The sequence below is a fragment of the Pteropus medius genome, unplaced genomic scaffold (assembly GCF_902729225.1).
Source record: "Pteropus medius unplaced genomic scaffold, Ma_sr-lr_union100, whole genome shotgun sequence".
Lineage (NCBI taxonomy): Eukaryota > Metazoa > Chordata > Mammalia > Chiroptera > Pteropodidae > Pteropus > Pteropus medius.
The window spans coordinates 25,854,184-25,873,681 of NW_024355205.1; the positions used below are offsets into that span (position 1 = coordinate 25,854,184).

Below are 19,498 nucleotides of genomic sequence, written 5' to 3' on the forward strand. Positions count from 1 at the left end.
AAACATGGTTCACTTGTATGGGGTATTTATCATGGATGGAGCTGACAGGGCTGGGAGTTGCTCTGGGTGAGTTGGTGAGTGAGTGTGAGTGAATGTGAAGGGCCAGGACACTACCGTACACTACTATAGACTTTACACACACTGTACTCTGAGACTGCACTATATTTACATAAAGATATTTTTATTTCTTCAATAATAAATTAACTTTCACTTACTGTAACTTTTTTACTTTATAAACATTTAATTTTTTTAACTTTTCAACTCTTGTAATAACACTTAGCTTAAAACACATTATACAGCTGTACAGAATTATTTTTTTAGATCTTTATTCTATAAGCTTCTAAAAATTAAAATTTTCTTTTACTTTTTAAACTTTTCCTTGTTAAAAAGGAAAGACAAACACACTCAGCCTAGGCCTACCTAGGGTCAGGATCATCAGTGTCACTATCTTTACCTCTACATCTTGTCCCACTGAAAGATCTTCAGGGGCAGTGACGTGCATGGAGCTGTCACCTCTTATGATAACAATGCTTTCTCCTGGAATACCTCCTAAAAGACTCTATCTGAGGCCCCTCTAGAGAGATGGTGTCACTCTTTTTTATAAATGTCTTTAGTGGGTTGCTTTGTTTTTTTAATCATAGATTTGCTCATAAGCAGATAATGTACAATGAATATTTATCTCCATTAATAAAAAGCTTTCAGTGTTGGGGTCCGTGTTTTCAAACTTTTTAAGGAGCTTGCTGAGTTCTGCAAAAGCTCCTGCTAAGCCCTTCACTGTGAATTTTCCTGGGAGTTCTTTTTCTTCCCCTGCAGTTTCCTTTTCTCTCGCCTCTCCTTCACTTGTTCCAACACCTCCTTGTTAGTCTGTTTCTCAGGAACCACCTCTACGAAATCTTCAGTGTCATCCTCATCCACACCCAGGTTAAATAGTTTCCCATCTCAACCACAGCCTCGTTGATTTTTGCAACCTTTGCACTATGATTTTCTGATGGCTACATCGCTAGGCAATAGGAATTTTTCAGCTCTGTTATAACTTTATGGGACCACTGTCATAAATGCAGTCCATTGTTGTCTGAAACATTGTTATGCAGCACATGATTGTATAAAAAAAATATTCTGCCCTTAGGGTATTCACACTGTAGTTGAAGACAGAGAAAATAGATGAAAAGAGATAATAGCCATAAAGGTAACATGTTTTCTAAGCTGCCAGTAACTGGTATAAATGAAACATGCTATTAGAATCTCAAAGGGCTCCTACTGGCCTGGAGGAAAATTGGGAAAGAGTTTATCATAGACAAAGAAATTGTTGGGCAGGGAAGGACATTCCAGACAGGAAATATATGTGCAAAGCTGAGACGTGAGAGTGGGAATATGCATGAGTAGTGAGAAGATTTATTTTGTAGCATTATGGAATTATTTGTGATTGATGGAAATGATAGTTGAAAATGAATGTGGCAGTGGTATATGGCATAAGTTGGAGCAGGTAGAGACAGTGAAGGGAAAACAGGAGCATATTGTTGTACTTTAGGTGCAACTAGGTGATAATGTCTAGGTTAGCCCAGATTAGGTGATTTCTGTACGAGTAGAAAGGAGGAGATGTATCAAAGTCATGATAGGAGTGAGCAACTGACTGACCGATTGTGTGAAGGTAGAGGGGACATTCAAGTATTGATCTAACTTCTCAAGTTTGGGTGACTAGGGCAATAATAATATTGATAAAAATTGGTTACATCTTCATTACATATTTCATGAACTACATTTGCCAGGCACCATGTTAAATGCTGGGCTTTTGATGGTGCACAAGAAAGATAGTCCATGCTTTCCAAAGCTTATGGGGGAGGTAGGGAAGACGGGTATTGGAAAGAGTTTTCAAGGGTAAGTATTGATAGTATTTGATTTTGAAGTAACAGTACATATTCAACTGGAAGTAGCCAGATAGTAATTTCAGGTGAATACGTTTTGGACTAGGGATAGAGATGTTGTCTGGGACTCAGTCACATTGAATTTGCACTGAAGCCATAAAAGTCTTTGGAGTTTGATGGAGTGAGAGAAAATGGAAAATGCAATGTTAAGTACTGGTTACTGGACCTTGTCAACATTTAGGGTTGAGGAAAAGGAAGAGAGACATGGAATAGTTGAAAAGAGAAGAAAAAATAACAACTTGTGTATAGTGTCGCTGAAATTGAGAGAGAGTTTTTAGATGGTCAGTCTTAATGCTTCTAAGAAAGTCAAAGAATGCCAGCTGTGCAATAGCTATTGAGTTTGGTAATCAGAGGCTCATTGGTCGATATAGGTAAAAGTAACTATATAGGTAGAGAGACAAAGCTGAATTATAAGAAATAAATAAACATAGAAATGGAGAAAATTGTTATTAACTTTTTGGGGGGCGGGGATAAGTGGGAAGAGCGCTGGGGGAACAGATGCATAATACTGAAGGTTGAAAAGTTGGTGCTGACCTGAGTGTATTTGTAGGTAGATGGTATGGAACTCATAACAGAAGAAATAAAAGAAGCGAGGTGAAGGGTTGTTAATTGGAGCATAACAATGTGAAAAAGAGCCAGGTTTGAAGGGTGAGATCTAGCCAGTCCTCAGAGATAGGATAGTGAAAATATTAAGTTATTTTTGACATGTGGAAGCTAGTGTGGATGGTGTACTTGACCTCAGTGTTAGTAAGTTGGGAGTTATCTCCTAAGAATGCTGAGAAGGAAAGAAGGTATCATTAAAGCATTTGAAATAATGTTTTATAGAGTTTGCTAGATCTTCAACAAGAAGTCTTTAGTGGTAGAATTTTTTATGGAAAATAATGTATAAAAATTAATCATAGATAGCCAGATTATAAACTCTGACTGAATTTCTACCAAGAATGTTATTTACTTAGAATGAAAGCTCGTTTAAGATATTTGAGATTTATTTAGTTACAGAAAGACTTTAAAATATCACTGATGATTTTTCTCATGAAATCGTTATCTACTAGAAAGTTTTAGAAATGATTAATATTTTCTTAGGCAGTTATTTCATATTTCTATTTCTGCACCTAAGGATATTTCTTTTTTTCTTTTTTCTTTTTTCTTTTTTTTGCTAATTGCTTAATTCTGTGCGAAATTGAAATATAGTTAATTGGTCATAGCTACTTTAAATCTCTTTGAAATATTGATCCATGTTGGAAAATTCACCAAAGTTTACTTTACACACATCAATTTTATAGCTTGACAGGAGCTTAGAGCCTCATTATATTTTCATATGTTTATATACAGTCATATATATTTATATTTTCCCCTCAGTTTTGAGTTTTTCAGGACTTTTAATTCTTTTTCCTGTTGAAATTTTTTTTTTTTTACACTATTTTACGTTAAACAGCTATGGACAAAACTCAGATTAATGAATTTATAGTAGTTCGATGAGTTGTAGGGAATGAGTTGTAGGTTTTTTTAAAACAGACTAAAATTAAGAGTAAACATTTATTGTTATTTATTAAATAAGAATATTGAAAAGATGAAGATGCTGAGATTATTTTTATTTTTCTTTCAGTTGTTCGAATAATTAAAAAGACATGTTTTTGACTCCCAGATTTGTCAGATATTAACATTTAAAAGTGTTATACATACATTCAAAAAATACAGCATTTTAGATATAGTTGGTTTGTATCTAACTAGCTGTTTACTTCCGTAGCTCTCCCTGTCCCCACGGGTAAGCTCTGTCATTTATTACATGGTTTTCTTTTCTTCAGTCTTGCTACCCATTCGCAACCAGTTTTTGCTTTACTACTTTTGATCATTATTAACTTCCTGTTATAGTACATGAAGGTTAGTTCTTTTATACTTCTCTCCCCTGCAAAACAAAAAAAAACTTTATTTTTTCGCCATTTTGTTAATATTGTTATGTAACTTATTTGTCATTAGTCAGTGTGTGTATTGGGAGAATTTGTTTCTTATACAATGATTACATTGATACAACTTAGTTTTCTTAAAGTTCAACGATGACTTGTTTTTTAGCTGTGTAGATTTCTACGTATACCTAGACTTCTCCCATTTCTATCAGTCTGTTTTGCGCCTGTCATTAGTTTTTCTCAAATTCTCGTGTATTTCTGGGTTGAATTTTTTTTTAAGTCTGCCATAGAGCTGTCATCCTGGGACATCCTTGACTTCCCTGCAGTCCTGTACCCCAATTTCCACCTGATTCTGATATTTTTCTTTTCTTAGTTTTATTCTTTCATTCATTATTCTCATTCTCTTATAGGTTTCTTAAGAAAGGGCAACTAGGAAATACATATATATACGTATATATATGTATACTCTTCCTTTTTCTTGTGGAGGGAGACTACATATTTGAAAAGTCTTTATTCTGCTCTGATTGATAATTGGGGTATAGAACATTAAGTTAAAAAGTCTATTTTGATGACGCCGTTCCATTTTGTTATAGTGTGAGATGTTCAGCGGCCATTCTGATTCTAGTTCCTTTGCATACCCTATTTTTTTCTTTTCGGAAGCTGTTAGGATCTTTTTCTCTCTCTGGTCTTTATCTTGGTTTAGTGGCAGTGTGTAATTTTTTTATTTACCGTAGATTTATAGTTGATAGTGCAGCATTTCAGTCTGGCCTGGCACTGCCCAGTGCAGTAGCCACTAGTCTCATGTGAGCACTTGAAATGTGCCTCTTCTGAATTGAGATGTGCTGTAAGTATAAAACACCCAGTACCAAAAGAGAAGAATGTAAAATCTCTAATTTTTATTTTAAAATTGATTACATGTTGAAATAACATTTGGATGTATTAAGTTAAATGAAATTATTATTAAAATGAATTTCATGTTTCTTTACTTTTTTAATGTAGCTATTAGAAAATTTAAAAATTATATCGTGGCCTACATCATATTTCTGTTGGACAGTGCTGATCTAGACAATTGTAGCCTTCAGTTCTGGGAAATTTTTCTGCATTATTATTTTGATAATTCTGTTTCTCTGTTCTTTTTCTAGAACTCCTGTTGAATCTCCAGGGTTGATCCTCTGTATCTATTTTCTCCTTGTTTTTCATCTCCATATCTATTTGTACTGCCCTCTGCCATTTATTTTTTTTTTTTTTTTTTTGTCTTTATAGTACAACCTACTTGATTTTTACTTTCAATTTATAAGGGCCTCTTTGTATTTGGTTGTTGCTTTTCCATGGCATTCTGATCTTACAGATATATTTTCCCTTCTCCAAGTGTATTAATTACAGTGGGGGGGGCGGGGGCTTCGGTTATTGTTTTTCTTTTTTCAGTTCAATATTGCAGTATTTTTCCTCCTGGTTCTGTTTTTCTGTTTATTTTTGTTTGCTTAATGGTTTGATTTTAGTCTTTCATATCTGATTATTTTTGACCATCTCTTCATATTTAAGAGGGAATAACTTTAAAGCTAATTAGTTTGAAGTTCTGGAAGGGATTTGCTGACTGTAGGCTGGTAAAGGTAGAGTATTGCTTCTCTCATTAAAAGATTTTCAAGTGTCATAATGTATAGATCTGTTTCCTGGGTTTCTTCAACTTCTCTGGAGAATTGGCCAAATACTGTCAGGAGTAGAAGGTTGAGGTGAGGATTTAGGGTTGATGTGTATGTGAATGCTACATTTTGGAAATGGAAAGAAATGTGGAAGGGGAGAAGGTGAGAGCGTCTCACTCTTCAGTTTGTAGACTTTTCTTACTGAGATCAGTTCTCTCAATATCTGCTTCATGTGTCCCTGATCTAAAGTGTTCCTGGTGTCCACATGTAAGGGGATACTTTCATTCGGTTGGCTCCTGAGAATGAAAGAGAAGCCCTGGAGGTTCTAACTACACTTTAAGTTAGCGTCCCCATTTTTCACTTAAACCTCCATGACCTGAGCCAGTTATGGGGATTCTGTAGGCAGGAATACTGCCACTTATTGGTATCGTCCTTGATGAGTAGTTTAAGTTATAGCTTTGCCTACCCTGCTGAAATGTCACTCTGCTTATTTTCTTCAAAAATTTTCTGGAAATCTCCCTTTTCTGTCATTTTTCACTCATGTTCTGATGAGTTTACATTTTTTAAAACTTCCTTTATGGTCATTTCCTAGGGTCTTAGAGAAGAGGCAAGGAGAACATGGCCAATTAGTAATGTTGAAACAGAAGTCCTGATACTATTTAAGAAAAGAAATCAGACTAATTCTATTTTCCCCTAACTTTTTTGATCTTGCCATTTTTTTTTATGTTCATGTAGAATGAGCTTTCTTGGACTTTTCAGGATAGCTTTTCTAACTTTCCATGGCCCTCTTTTCTGTTATGCTGCTGTTTTTAAGTAGCATTAAAAAATAGAGCCACTTGCTTTCTCAGTTCCTGTCTGTTCTCTTACTCCACACTTTTATCAGGACCTTCTCTTTCCTTTTCCTTGGTGTTCTAGTGCTACTGGATTTCTGTTCCATTCCCACCAGTTTCTCCTTAATGTGGTCTACTCTCCTGGAAGTGATCTTGGCTCACTTTGAAAACTCACAGGTGCTACACTGCTGCAACCTCTTAAACCTTACTGCAGACCTTTGTACTCAGCTGCTACTGGATTGGGCAGAAACGCTCTTAGCTGCCTTTTACACCTTGGCCTGTTGTGCTTTTAATGAATACATCCCCTTTATGTTCAGGTTTTCCCATGCTTGCAATGGAGAATGGATCCGATGTTCCTTTGCTTCTCCCTTTGCTTTCTCCTGCACAGATACTAATACCCTGGAGGTCTTGAGGCTGTCACTGCTTTGTGTTCACCTGCATGTATTTTGGGGTTCGCGGGGATATCTTGTCACCTGGTTTTATTATAAATGTTCATAAATTTTTGGTTTTGCTCTCTAGTTTTTTTAATTCAGAGAAATTTTTAAACTTTGCTGCCATCTTCTCAGAATCCTCCTCCTTAAACTTCGTGAGAAAAATCAAATTAAAAAATCAGTTCTGTGGCTATCAATCCTGTATTGATATGTTGATTCATTTTTACTATAAATCGGTTTTTGATAAATATCTAAATGTCATTTTTCCCACTTCTTTTCTTATTGAATAGCATGCATCTTTGTGGCATATAACCAATACTGTTGGGATAGACCATCTTCTCCATGCATCAGTACCTTTACTAAAATTAATTCAGCTAGTATTTATTAAGCTTTTTATGGGATTAGAATGCTTTTTTAGGTTCCAAGGATGCAACGATGAAGTATTTATATATAATGGCCATCTTTTTCATTTGTGAATTTAATTAGGTAATAAAAAATGATGAGGTAATGAAATTATTTGGATTCACCTTTTATAGATTTAGCAAATGCATGCACAAGGCACTGGTGGTAAGTTTTGAAGATAGAATGGTTTATAGGACATCGTCCTTCTATTTAAGACCTTAATATGTTATAAGAGAAGACAGCTGAGTAAATAGGTAATTAGCATGTTATAAGTGCCACCATAAGGGTAAATGCAGGAGCAACCAGCTTTTTAAAAGAAGCAAAAGGGAGGAAAGAGTACATTGTTCACATTTTGGAGAATAAGACTAGCTCTCTAAAACCCCCCCTTTTTTTTCACCACACCAAATCACACACTGCTATGAAACAGTTTTTTTTTTAACTTGGATAACTTACTCCATTTTCTCCAGAGTAGTCATATTTTATTCCATTTGGCCCACTGGAGAGCACTTTCGCATTTTGTTTTTCTTGATAAAATTCCAGACTAACTGATGTAGAACCAAGTGAATCCATTAGAAATTTAGATTAAGAAATTAAAAGAGAAGTCAGGAGAAAATATGACTTAAAAATCTTTTTACTTGATGTACTAAGTTTATTTACTTTGGGAAAACAAGCTATATGGATTATGTGTGTTTGTGTGTACTGATAAGTTAACTGTAAATTTATATAATGTCTAAGATGGAACTAGGCTAATGGTAATGTTTTTCTTTTTTTAGATCCTATACAGTGGTCTACAGACCAAGTCTTGCACTGGGTAGTTTGGGTAATGAAGGAATTCAGCATGACTGATATAGAGCTCAACACACTCAACATTTCAGGACGAGAATTATGCAGTCTCAACCAAGAAGATTTTTTTCAGCGAGTCCCTCGGGGAGAAATTCTTTGGAGTCATCTGGAGCTTCTTCGAAAATGTATAAAAATTTGAATTATTATTAACATTGTAACTTAAGTTCAGTTTTATTTCTTTATAACTTTGTTATCATTGTCATTGTTCATTGATAATAGCAATAATACTTAACATTTATTAACTGTATAAGGCTGTGCTAAGTGCTTTATATGTATTAGCTTATGTAGTCTCTGTATAAAGCCTGCAAATCATTACTTTTCTTATTTTTTAGATAGGAAACTGAGGCTTAAGAGCCCTGCAAGATCACAGTGCTAGAGAATGGTAGTGCCAGGATCCAGACTTGGGCTAACACTAAATCTGCATCCTTAAATAAGATGCTGTGCCTTATGCTTAGCTCTGTTCACATATTCTAGTTGTTGACTTTTGTTTCATCAGTCAGTTCTTCCATTTACTGCTCATCTTCTAGAAATTTAAGATTGTTTGTTCACAGATGGCTTCCCTCTCATTCTCTTCATTGTTAGTAGGATTGTATCTTTTAAAATTTAATTAAATAGGGTCTTAAGAAATAAGTGGTATAAGTATGTAACTCACTATCTTGGTATGGAAGCCACTGGATATGTTTCCCTTTGCTCCACAGACTTGATTAAGTGACTGTATACAGAAATTAGAAACTACTCAGCTGTCCAATAAAAAGCCCTCAAATAAATGTAAATTATTTTGTTGGAATTTTAATCCATTTCATATTTCAGTGGCTATCTATTAAAATGTCTCAGTAGTAACCCATTGCCCAACGCAGTTTCATAGATCAGAAATGCTAGCCAGACCCACATATTTTTCAGGATGTGTAAATGGGACAGACGGACTTAGTTTTTGTAATAGTTATGGGTAAAAACGTGTATGTTGTTCTACTGTTTGTCCAATAAGGGGACAGCTTTGGCGGAGGGATTTTTCCATAGTATCTAATGCTTAGGGTTTTCATTCAGGGTGCATTATCTCCAAAGAAACGAGCTTTGGAGAGAAGCTTTCCTTCATTGTTTATATCTATAGTTTCTTTCTTATACTAACACTTCTAAATTTTAGATGGGGAGGAAGTATGACATTAAAAGACATTTATTTCCAATTTCAGTTTTTATTATAAATAAGTTGAATGTTCTGGTTGAAGGTTTTTCCTTGGTTTCACAGATTTTCTTCTCTGCAGATGAATAAGGTGAATTCTGAATTGTTTCAGGATCTTTACATGTGAGCCATGTTTACTTAAACATTTTCTTGGAGAAACTTTCAAGTGTAGAACAAGGGCGGTGCTTAGTCTACGGTTTAGTTCTCAAATTCACGGTTTTCACTGTCTTTCCCAGATCAGCACTTTGTTGTGGTTGTCTCTCCTAGTGCTTCTCAAACTTTAAAGCTCATTCAGAGACTTTCCATAGTATAGGCAACAGAGCAATCTTTTGTATCTTTCCTCTTTTTTTTGGCAGTAGAATGGGTCTTCTTCAGAAAAGCTCTGCTCTGGAATTGTTTTATTTTCGAAAGTAACAAAGCCCACAGCCTAGGTAAATGTTTCAGAGAATTCTTTGCTTGTCTGGCTATGGTTCCCTGCTGTGCCCTGGCAACGCAGTCTCATCTGGTTTGGAAATCTAATGCTCAGTTCAGAATTTGTTAATGGGCAGAATGATGTGTAAGGTTGTGCCAGGCAGACTTTCCAGAATGCACAATCCTGACTTCTCAGAACAGGCTCCTTTGAGCACAGTCTAGTACTCTTGCCTCTCTCGTAGAATGAAGTCTACAGCATATCTCTGAAAGGTAGTTATTAGTCCTGCATGTCTTATCTCTTCCTCCTTAATGACCTATCAAGGAAAAGTTAGATATTTGTGTTAGATTACCTACCGAGCCACCACCTTCCCTTGTGTTGAAACTTCATCCATATCCTACTCCTACACGGAGAGATAATTAGGAAATGTTCCAGTATTACCAGCTTTATAATGTGCCTCTTGGTGTAAACATCTGTCTTCTGTCACCAAAGGTATAGCTCTCAGTTTGCTGAGGGTTTGCTTTAGGAAAAGAATTGCCTCATACCTTTAGTATCTGAAATTTCTTCATAAAATGGCTCCACATTCCCCAGAGCTTTGCCTCTTAGGATTCTGCTTCCTCCATGCATGGCCAGGATTTGAGGGCTACAGAGGAATGTGATCATTTACAATGCCTGTATGGTTTTAGACCAAGCTTTCAAAAAAGCTTGGTCTAAAACCATACAGGCATTGTAAATGACCCCTCTCTTTCTGTGTTGCACCTTCTATCTTGAGAGTTTCTAGGAAACAGACCAACCCTTTCTGAGAGTCTGGGCTTAAAAGCTGATCTTACAGGTTGGTCACACCTGTGTGGTGTGATGGTGACTCTCTTTTGCCTCTTTTTAGGGTATGGCACCTTCATTTATAATCACAAATAGAACAATTTCAATAGTACTTTGCCTCCTCAAGGTACTTTTATAAAATTTTAAGGAGAAATCTACCACAAACATAAGGCATGAATTTTTCTTCAAGAGAAACAACGGTTCTTGGGGAGAATGCTCAGAACTTGGAATCTGAATAAAACAGTAGCATCTTCAGTTTACTGAAAAGTTAACTGTGTCTCAGGCACTGCACTTCCTAAGAACATATTCTTTTAGTCTCCACAACAACCTCATGAGGCGATAGGTGGAGGATATCTGATTTCAACATGAGGAAGCTAATGTTCGGGTTGGTTGGATGATTTACCAAAGCCACACAACCAGTAAATGAGTACTCAGATCAGAACCTAGAATTTTCTGAGACTAGTCCCATATAATCATTTAAACCTCCATGCTCAGAAACCCCAAAGAAAGCTCTCGTCTGACAAGCAGGAGTCAGACCTCTTTTTAGTTACCCAGCCCTGTGTGTCAGGGACTGGATCCCAGTGTGGTACCCTAAGTAGAACTGTGTTGGAAGTGCTGGTGCCAGGACTCACTCGGTACACAGATGATTGCTGATAGGTATCATTTCAGTTTCAAAAAAAAAAACCATCCACACAATGATGGCAGTAAGTAGCCTAGAGTAATGGAAAATGGGAAATATACCTCTTTTTTGAGAAGTAAAAAGTAGCATTTGAATAGGGAATAGTAATAGAGGAGTAATGAATGAATCTCTAAAGGATTACATTAGGGACTTTGAGAGCTATATTTGTATACATGTTGTAAGACAGCTACAGTTTTATTGAAAATTTAGCTCTCTTTAAGGGACATTATAAAGTTAAAGTAGTTTTTTTCAGAAGTAGATATTAGAACAGATTTGTAAATTATGAAGATTTCTCAGATTATCATGAGGGAGCCTTTTTGGTGAAGAATATCTAAATAATTGCAGTGTGGTTTATATTCACATATCTGATCTGGAAGATTTCCATGTTTTACATGGTTTTATGTAGATAGATTTAGATCTAAGTATTTACATTTAGAAAACTATGATTCTCTGAATAATGAACTCTAAAAGAAATTGGAGTTTTCCACTCTGTTATTTCTCTTGAAAATATCTGTTCCTTGTGAAGTGACTATAGAAATATTTTTAGGTTATCATGCCAATAAATTTCAGCTGTTTTATGTTTTGCTTTTTTGTTTGGTTTTGGTTTTAATTGTAGAGTTTCCTTTAAAAGGATCATGTTTTTTAAGTTCAATTATACTGGATTGGGGTTTGCATTTCTGGTTTTAAATGAAAACAGAAATTTTTATGTGTTCTTCAGATGTATTGGCAAGCCAAGAACAACAGATGAATGAGATAGTTACAATCGATCAACGTGAGTATTCATACCCATAATATATGGCCTATTTATCAATAAGAAATGTTTCCTTTATTCAGTGCTGCAAGGTAGCAAAAAGGAAAACTAATTTTTAAATTTTTTATGAAGTATTTTAAATATATAAAGAAATAAAGTATAACCAACACCCGTGTACACTATAACACTGTGCACTATTAAGAAATAAAACTTTATAAAATTTACCTGTCGTAGATCCTAAATTTGATATTGTTCATTTTATGCATTTTTTTTTTTTTTTTTACCAACTATGGAGAACCATAAGCACCATAGCATTGTTTTACCTGTTTAAACCTTTTGGATAAAATATTATGCTATGCATGTCCTTTTATAACTTGTTTTTTTGTTTAAAATTTATGAAACTTACCCACATTGATACTCAAGTTCAATTTCGTTCATTTTCACTATTGTATATTATTTTTAAAACTTTGAGAACATCATCGAATGAGTATGTGTCAAAATGTGTATGAGATTCTCTGGATGTAGTAGTATAGGGTTTCTACCTTTTTAATTTTACCAGGTAGTACCAAAGTTTTTTTTCTCAAAGTGATGGTATGAGTTTGTACTCTCGTCAGTAGTGGAATATAAATTCTTATTTGTCCACATTTTCTCCAGCACTTAATAAACCATTTTTAATGAGCAATTATTTTATAACTGTCTAATGTATATACACCACTAAGTTATTTCAAAAATTAGAAGACCAAGTCTTATTCACTAGATTACAAACTGTAATGCAAACATCAGACCTTATCCTCTGAACTTTTTTTGTAGTTTTGTTCAAAACCGTTGTGGATTAAGGCTTTTTGAAATGAGGCCTTTTGTTGGGCATTAGTTAAACTAATTGCATTTTGTCTTTTAGTAGTTTTTTCACTGCTTGTATTAGAAAGGAAACAAATTTTTCCCCTTGTCTGTCTTTGCAGCTGTGCAAATTATTCCAGCATCAGTGCAGTCTGCTACGCCAACTACCATTAAAGGTATAAACAGTAGTGCAAAGGCAGCTAAAGTACAGAGAGCTCCACGGATTTCAGGAGAAGATAGAAGTTCACCTGGGAATAGAACAGGTATTTTTGCATTATCATCTGGTATTTATAAAATTTGTCAGATTATATATATTTTGTTTTATTTCACTGTGTGAAAATTTGTGGACTATTTCTCTGGCAGTACTTAGACAGCATTTGAAAAAACATTTATGATTTTAGCATGGCTGAGATATGAACCAGAGAACCTATTTGTTACCTTTTGCCCTCTGTTAATTCATAACGCTGTGGTCAATGTTTGTCCCTGTCAATTTAGGAAACAATGGCCAAATCCAACTCTGGCAGTTTTTGCTAGAACTTCTTACGGACAAGGATGCTCGAGACTGCATTTCTTGGGTTGGCGATGAAGGCGAGTTTAAGCTAAATCAGCCTGAACTAGTTGCACAAAAATGGGGACAACGTAAAAATAAACCTACAATGAACTATGAAAAACTCAGTCGTGCATTAAGGTAAGCATTTTTTTTTTAATATCAGGCCTTTCTAAAAAATGGCTGCTGCTTCTAGGTGTAAATGTTGTTAATGTGATGATGTTTAAATATTTGAATTGTTCATAAGATATTGTTTTCTTTATATATAAAAAATAAATTTTCACACTTATGTTAAACATCTTTTTAAAAAGATCTTTAATAACTTCGGGGTACGTAGAGGTTTTTTTTTTAATATTCTGATTATTCGTTTTTGTTTTTCAGGGAAAGACTTTATTTTTGCATCATATCTGAAAGTTAACTTTGCTAGATAGGTTATTCTTGATTGGCAATTCTTATCTTTCAGTATTTTGAATATATCATTCCACTCTCTCTTGGCCTGTCACATTACTACAAGGAATTTGTTAATAGCCTAATGGGGAGAAGTTATTTGTTTTTATCTGATTTAAAATCATGTAGTGCTCTATTTAAAACCAACATGTTTAATATTTGAAGTTTCTATCATTTATTTAATAGGTAAAGATATTGTTATTTGCTTAGGTGAATTGAGTATAAACTTTATTAAATATGTAAATATCATCTTTATATTGTCTTTATAATTGGATGCAAAATGTTGATCTATTTTTTTATCTTTTCTTCTTCTACAGTCTCCCTAAATCTGAATATCCAACCTTTATACTGATAGAATTGGAATGGAATAAAATTATTTATAATTTCCCCTAAGTAGTATGAAATGTTTTGATATAATTACTATCAGAAATTATGTTTACTACAGTGATGGAAATCTAGTATGTGTTTTTAAGTATCTGGGAAGTAGGACATAATAGGAATATCATGGGATTATGTCTATTTTTTTCTTGAGTGAATATAGTAATGTAGTTCTGCAATTTCGGTATTTCTAAACATTTTTACTGCTACTTCATGTTTCACTTGAACATTGTGAATTTCATACTGAGAGATTATGATTTAACTTTCATCACTACACACACACACACACACACACACACACACACACACACACACACACACTTTCTGTCTCCTCATCCCAATATGGAAATTTTGGTTAGATTAGTATTCATTGCTATAGGATAATGGCCACGTAAGTACTATTAAATAGTTTATCATGGTTATTTTGCTTTTCTAGAATGACCTTTTGTTTTCCTTTGCATTCACAAGTAACTAAAGTGCTTTATTTTCAATGTGCTTATCACTTATTCAGTCCAAACACTTTGCCAACTATCTAAAGATCCTTTTGTCATTTTTAACAGTTGATATGATTGCATACATACAAATCCCCTCAAAATTACCAATGAGTTATTAGAATTAAAAATTAAGATGTCATTTCTCCCTACGTTGACCTAAGTTTCACTGCAGTAAGCATCCGAATAAAATTTTTCATAGAACTTGACAAGATAATTTTTAAATTTATATGGGAATATAAAGTACCATGGTAACCTGAAGAAGATTAAAGTGGAAAAGAAAGACTTAGTATACAGGATATTGGGACTTACTGTAATGCTACTACAGTAAGACTGTGCTGTTTGCTTAGGATAGACAAATAGACCATAGATTAGAGTAGATAGACCAAACAGACCAAGATACAGGAGCATTTGATTTAAAGATGGCAGTGGAGAGAGGATGACAATGAGGAAAAGATCGATTTTTCTATCAGTGGTGCTAGGACAATTCACTGTTCATTTGGGAAAACAAAACTTCTTCATATCATACTAAAAATCAGTTCCATGTAACTTGTAGCTCTACATGTCAAAAGTAAAACAAGAAAGCATCTAGAAATACCTCTATAACTTTGATAAGTGAGGAAAGACATTAAACAAAACTAAAAGCACTGACCCTAATAGAAAAGATTATAAATTGGACCACATTTAAATTAAGAACTTCTGGTCATCAGAAGCCATCATCAAGAGAGTGAAAGGCACGCCCCATGTATCTGACTTATAACTTGACTGTCTAGAGAATTCTTACAAATTAATAGGAAAAAGAAAAAAATGGGCAATAGACTTAAATAGACCAGACCAGATTTTAGACCAGAGATTTTCTAGATGGCTGATGTATGTATGCAGAGGTGTACAGCTTCATTAATAATTAAGGAAGTGCAATTTAAAGCCACAATTAAATGCTACAACACACACCAGAACGGCTAAAATTAAAATGGTTTCTAGGAGCATTGGTGAGGAATGCTTCTTCACTTATGGTAGGAATGTAAATCGTAGCCTGTAACCCAGCAGTTTCTCTTCTAAATATTTAATAAATAAAAATGTACTCATATGTTCTCACATGTTCATAACAGCATTATTTATAACATCCACAAATGAGAAACTACCCAAATTCAGGTTTCCCTCACTATCCAAAAGTAGAGCATTTCTCATAAAACTCTTTTGTAAGCCAAAATGGCATAAAGTGAAGAAGCAGTTACCATTAATTTATATGGGAAAATTTCTGAGCATTCTCACACCCAAAAAATAAGCTAGCAAATCAGATCAAATGACACATAAAATCTAAAATAACACACATAGCCAAAGCAGGAATGCACAAAATAAATTGAGATGCAGTTCAAAACTATGGCGGTGTGATGCTGACATGCTGAGTACAGTCCTTAGTGGGGACAGCTGGGCGGTACCGCCGCTTGGAGTGCATACTGCCTCTAATGGCTCGCTGCAAAACGGACGCTGGATGTTATTTTCGCTTCTTGCCTTTTTTTTTGTAAAAACGAAAATACTCTTCAGATGTTTTTTGGTTAGTGAAAGTAGGTACTAACATAGGTCTTTTGTGAAAGTGAAGTGGCATAATGCGAACTTTCGGAATGCACAAAATATCAACAGTAGACTGATTAAGTAAATTATGGTATGCCAGAGAATATACTCTGTATCTGTGAAAATGTGCTAATGCTTGGTGAAGGAATCCAGACCCAAAGAGTAGTGTATAGTATATGAATGCATTTATATGGTAAAGTTCGAAAAACAGGAAAACTAAATTATAGCATTCAGGATGTATGTTTGGGTAATAATATAAAAAGGAGCAATGAAATCACTATCATAAAACAGATTTGTGTTTACCTTTTAGGGCAATGGAGGGTGATGATTGGGAGGAGCCATGGAGAGGGTTCCGGGGTTCTGGCAGGGTTCTGTTTCCTGACCTGAGTCATAGTTAACAGGTCATTCATTGTTCACTTTGTGAAAATCAGAGCTGTTCACTTTTGTGTCTTTTGTTTTTGTAATATATTTCACAATTTAAAAAGTTAAAATATATACAAGTTTCAGAAAAAAAGAAGGAAGGAAAGAGGTCATATCCATGAAAATACAGCTATCATGTTCCTTTCTACTTCATTTTAAAGAGGGATCAAATGCAGTGAATGCTTTTATATGTGGTTGTATGATTTAAGATTAAAGGCAGTATTAAGTAAATTTAAAACTTAATGTATATGTTTTTTATCACCTCTTACCAAGAAACATAAGATTATACCAACTTCATTTTCCTCCTCAAAATATAACCACCTTCCTTTTTCATTCTCCTTTTTTCTCATTTGTCTGTTTGTTACAGCCTTACACATTATGAAGAAATTTTCTTAAGAAATTGAAATGCCAGTAGCATTTTAAACTGGATGACAAGCAGTTGGTGGTTTGTGGGCTGAGATCTAAATCCTATATTAATGTAATTGGCACAAAAGGAAAAATTTGGGCCAATGCATGGCATCTCTTACTGGAAAAGTGCACATAACTATTATGCTTTTGCTGTTCTACAGCTAGGGAGAGATGGCATAATTTCCTGCGTACAGGTCACTCATTTCAGTAACAGACTCGATTAAACCGAGTGACTTTTATAATAAAATTCTGTTAAATGTGGTAGTTTACACCACTGGTGCTTTTACAAATAATTGTTCCTTCTTTTAACAGCTTTTTGTCAGATAGGTGCAAATGGGCACTGTAATTTTAAAATAAAGGCTTCATAGTCTGCCAGCCCAGAAAAGTCTTTACTTATCTCTTTTCCCCTATTACTGGGGTTGGCAGTGCATAGTGGTAAATAAAGTGCTTTTCCCGAGTAAATATAAGTCCTGCTCTACTTCCATCTCCATAGAAAGCAGCAGTAAACTAGACTGCTAGAATGAATTCCCCAGATGGAACCTGTGTAGGACTTTACAGTGTCCTCTTTCCTTATGCTCCTGTATGTCTCTTTCTTCTAGCTCTTTTACATACTTTTGAGGCTCCCTATTGGGTTTGGAGAATTTTTCTGAAAGGAAAGCTTTTCATGTTAACTTATAAAAGTGAAGGCATGGCTACATAATACAGGATTTTGTACAAAACAGAAAAGAAGTGGACATTCTAGCAGTCCATAGAATATGTATATTAAAAATTTATTCATGCTATATGAGTTCTTAATTATTAACAAGCTTATATTTTATAGAGGGCTATGTGCCAGACATTGTGTGCTAAGCACTTTGCAAAGATAATTTTTTAATACTCAATAGTTCTTTGAGGGTAAATACTGTTTTTAACCTCATTTTATAGTTGAGGAATGAAAACTTAAGAGAAAATGTGGCTTGCTTGTGGTCACAAAAGTAATTAATAAAGATGCTGGATTTCAAATCTCAGCATTCTGACTCCTGAGCCCTTGTTCTTAGGTTCTATTACTGCTCCTAAAGTTTTTTGTTTTGTTTTAATAATATTTATTTTTAAATCAGTGTTTTATCCTAATTGTGGAAATATGCTTAGAAAAGTTAGTATATAAAGTTTTAAAGTACTGAGCATTAAAATTTTAGTAAATAATGTTTTAAAATTTCCATGGATAATAACATCAAATATTTCTATATAACTTCATTGTTAATTGCTGTTATAATAGTACAGTACTCTAGTAGGCTTCTGCTTATGGAAGAGCGTGTGAAATATTGTAATATAATACTTTATAGATTATTCATAGTATCAGGCCAATAATATAGTACTGATGTATTTTTCTCTTTTTAAAGGTATTATTATGATGGGGACATGATTTGCAAAGTTCAAGGCAAGAGATTTGTGTACAAGTTTGTCTGTGACTTGAAGACTCTTATTGGATACAGTGCAGCAGAGTTGAACCGTTTAGTCACAGAATGTGAACAGAAGAAACTTGCAAAGATGCAGCTCCATGGTATTGCCCAGCCAGTCACAGCAGTAGCCCTGGCTACAGCTTCTCTGCAAACAGAAAAGGATAATTGAGCCCAGGACCCTCTGGGAGTTCCAGGTCTTTCTTAAATATTAGAGCAAATATTGCTCTTATCTTTATTACTGAATTTGAATCTCCTTTTATTTCTAGACTGTACAATCTGATGCATGATTTTTTTTATAAATATTTCATACTCTTGTGAATTTGGATCTTTTTACTTTGAGCATATATTTTAGAATATGTGTATGTTAAAGGATCACCACAATAGCTTCAGTGCAAAGGCAGGCTCATTGTGGGATAGTTCGTTAACAGTCAGGAAAGCTAAACTGGTCAGTATTAATGTCTAGCCCTACCAAAAATAGCCAGTAGCAACTGAGGATGAAAAGTGAATGAAGTATCTCCAGGGAACAGTCTGGCTTACCTATTTTTGAAAATGTAACTGTTTCCCCTCTCTGCTGCTTTAGATGTTGCTTTACATAGAATCAGAAAATCGAATTTTTACAGCTAAAGCATGTGTGCCTGTTTCATCTAATCAAGCAGAGCTAAAATAGTCAAATAAAATTATAATATTAATAAATTACTAAACAAGAGTATCAAGTTATTAAAGTAATTTATATATCTGCAAGGAAAGGACATAAGAAGTCGACTGGCAGAAGAGCAGTGCTGAAGAAGGAGATCCAGGTTTAAACCTGGCTTAACTCGAGCCAATTATAAGGATTTTCTGTATAGATTATTCATAGTGTCAGGCCAAGAATTTAAATTATTTTAAGAGAGGCATTTAATTCTAATAAACCAACTATTACAAAAATTCTGAAATGATCTCTGTTTTTCCTGTCAGAGATTTAAAAAACTGTAAAGGTATACCTCAGCAAGAAAATTGGTTTGGTTTGGTTTGGCTTCCCTTTTCTTTTTTTTTTAATTACCTTATAATGCTGGTTTATTATGCAAAGCCCCTTATATAGTCGTTGTGTTTCTGATGAAATGAAGACTTTAAATCAGTCAGCAGTACTTTATACATTTTAAGACATTAATAAAT

General features: G+C 34.4%; 1 protein-coding gene across 4 annotated transcripts in view; it reads left to right on the forward strand.

Annotated features, from left to right (window-relative positions):
* Positions 1–18,971, forward strand: part of GABPA (GA binding protein transcription factor subunit alpha) — a 33,177-nt gene extending 14,206 nt beyond the window's left edge. For 3 of the 4 annotated variants that reach the window (XM_039857990.1, XM_039857992.1, XM_039857993.1), the window contains exons 6-10: positions 7,903–8,097; positions 11,775–11,828; positions 12,767–12,907; positions 13,140–13,332; positions 18,287–18,879. In XM_039857990.1, coding sequence (XP_039713924.1) covers positions 7,903–8,097; positions 11,775–11,828; positions 12,767–12,907; positions 13,140–13,332; positions 18,287–18,515 — 812 coding nt within the window. In that variant the 3' untranslated portion in view covers positions 18,516–18,879. Of the gene's footprint in view, positions 1–7,902; positions 8,098–11,774; positions 11,829–12,766; positions 12,908–13,139; positions 13,333–18,286 lie in introns of all 4 variants that reach the window. The other variant, XM_039857991.1, reaches the window with a different exon arrangement.
* Positions 18,972–19,498: the final 527 nt, after the last annotated feature.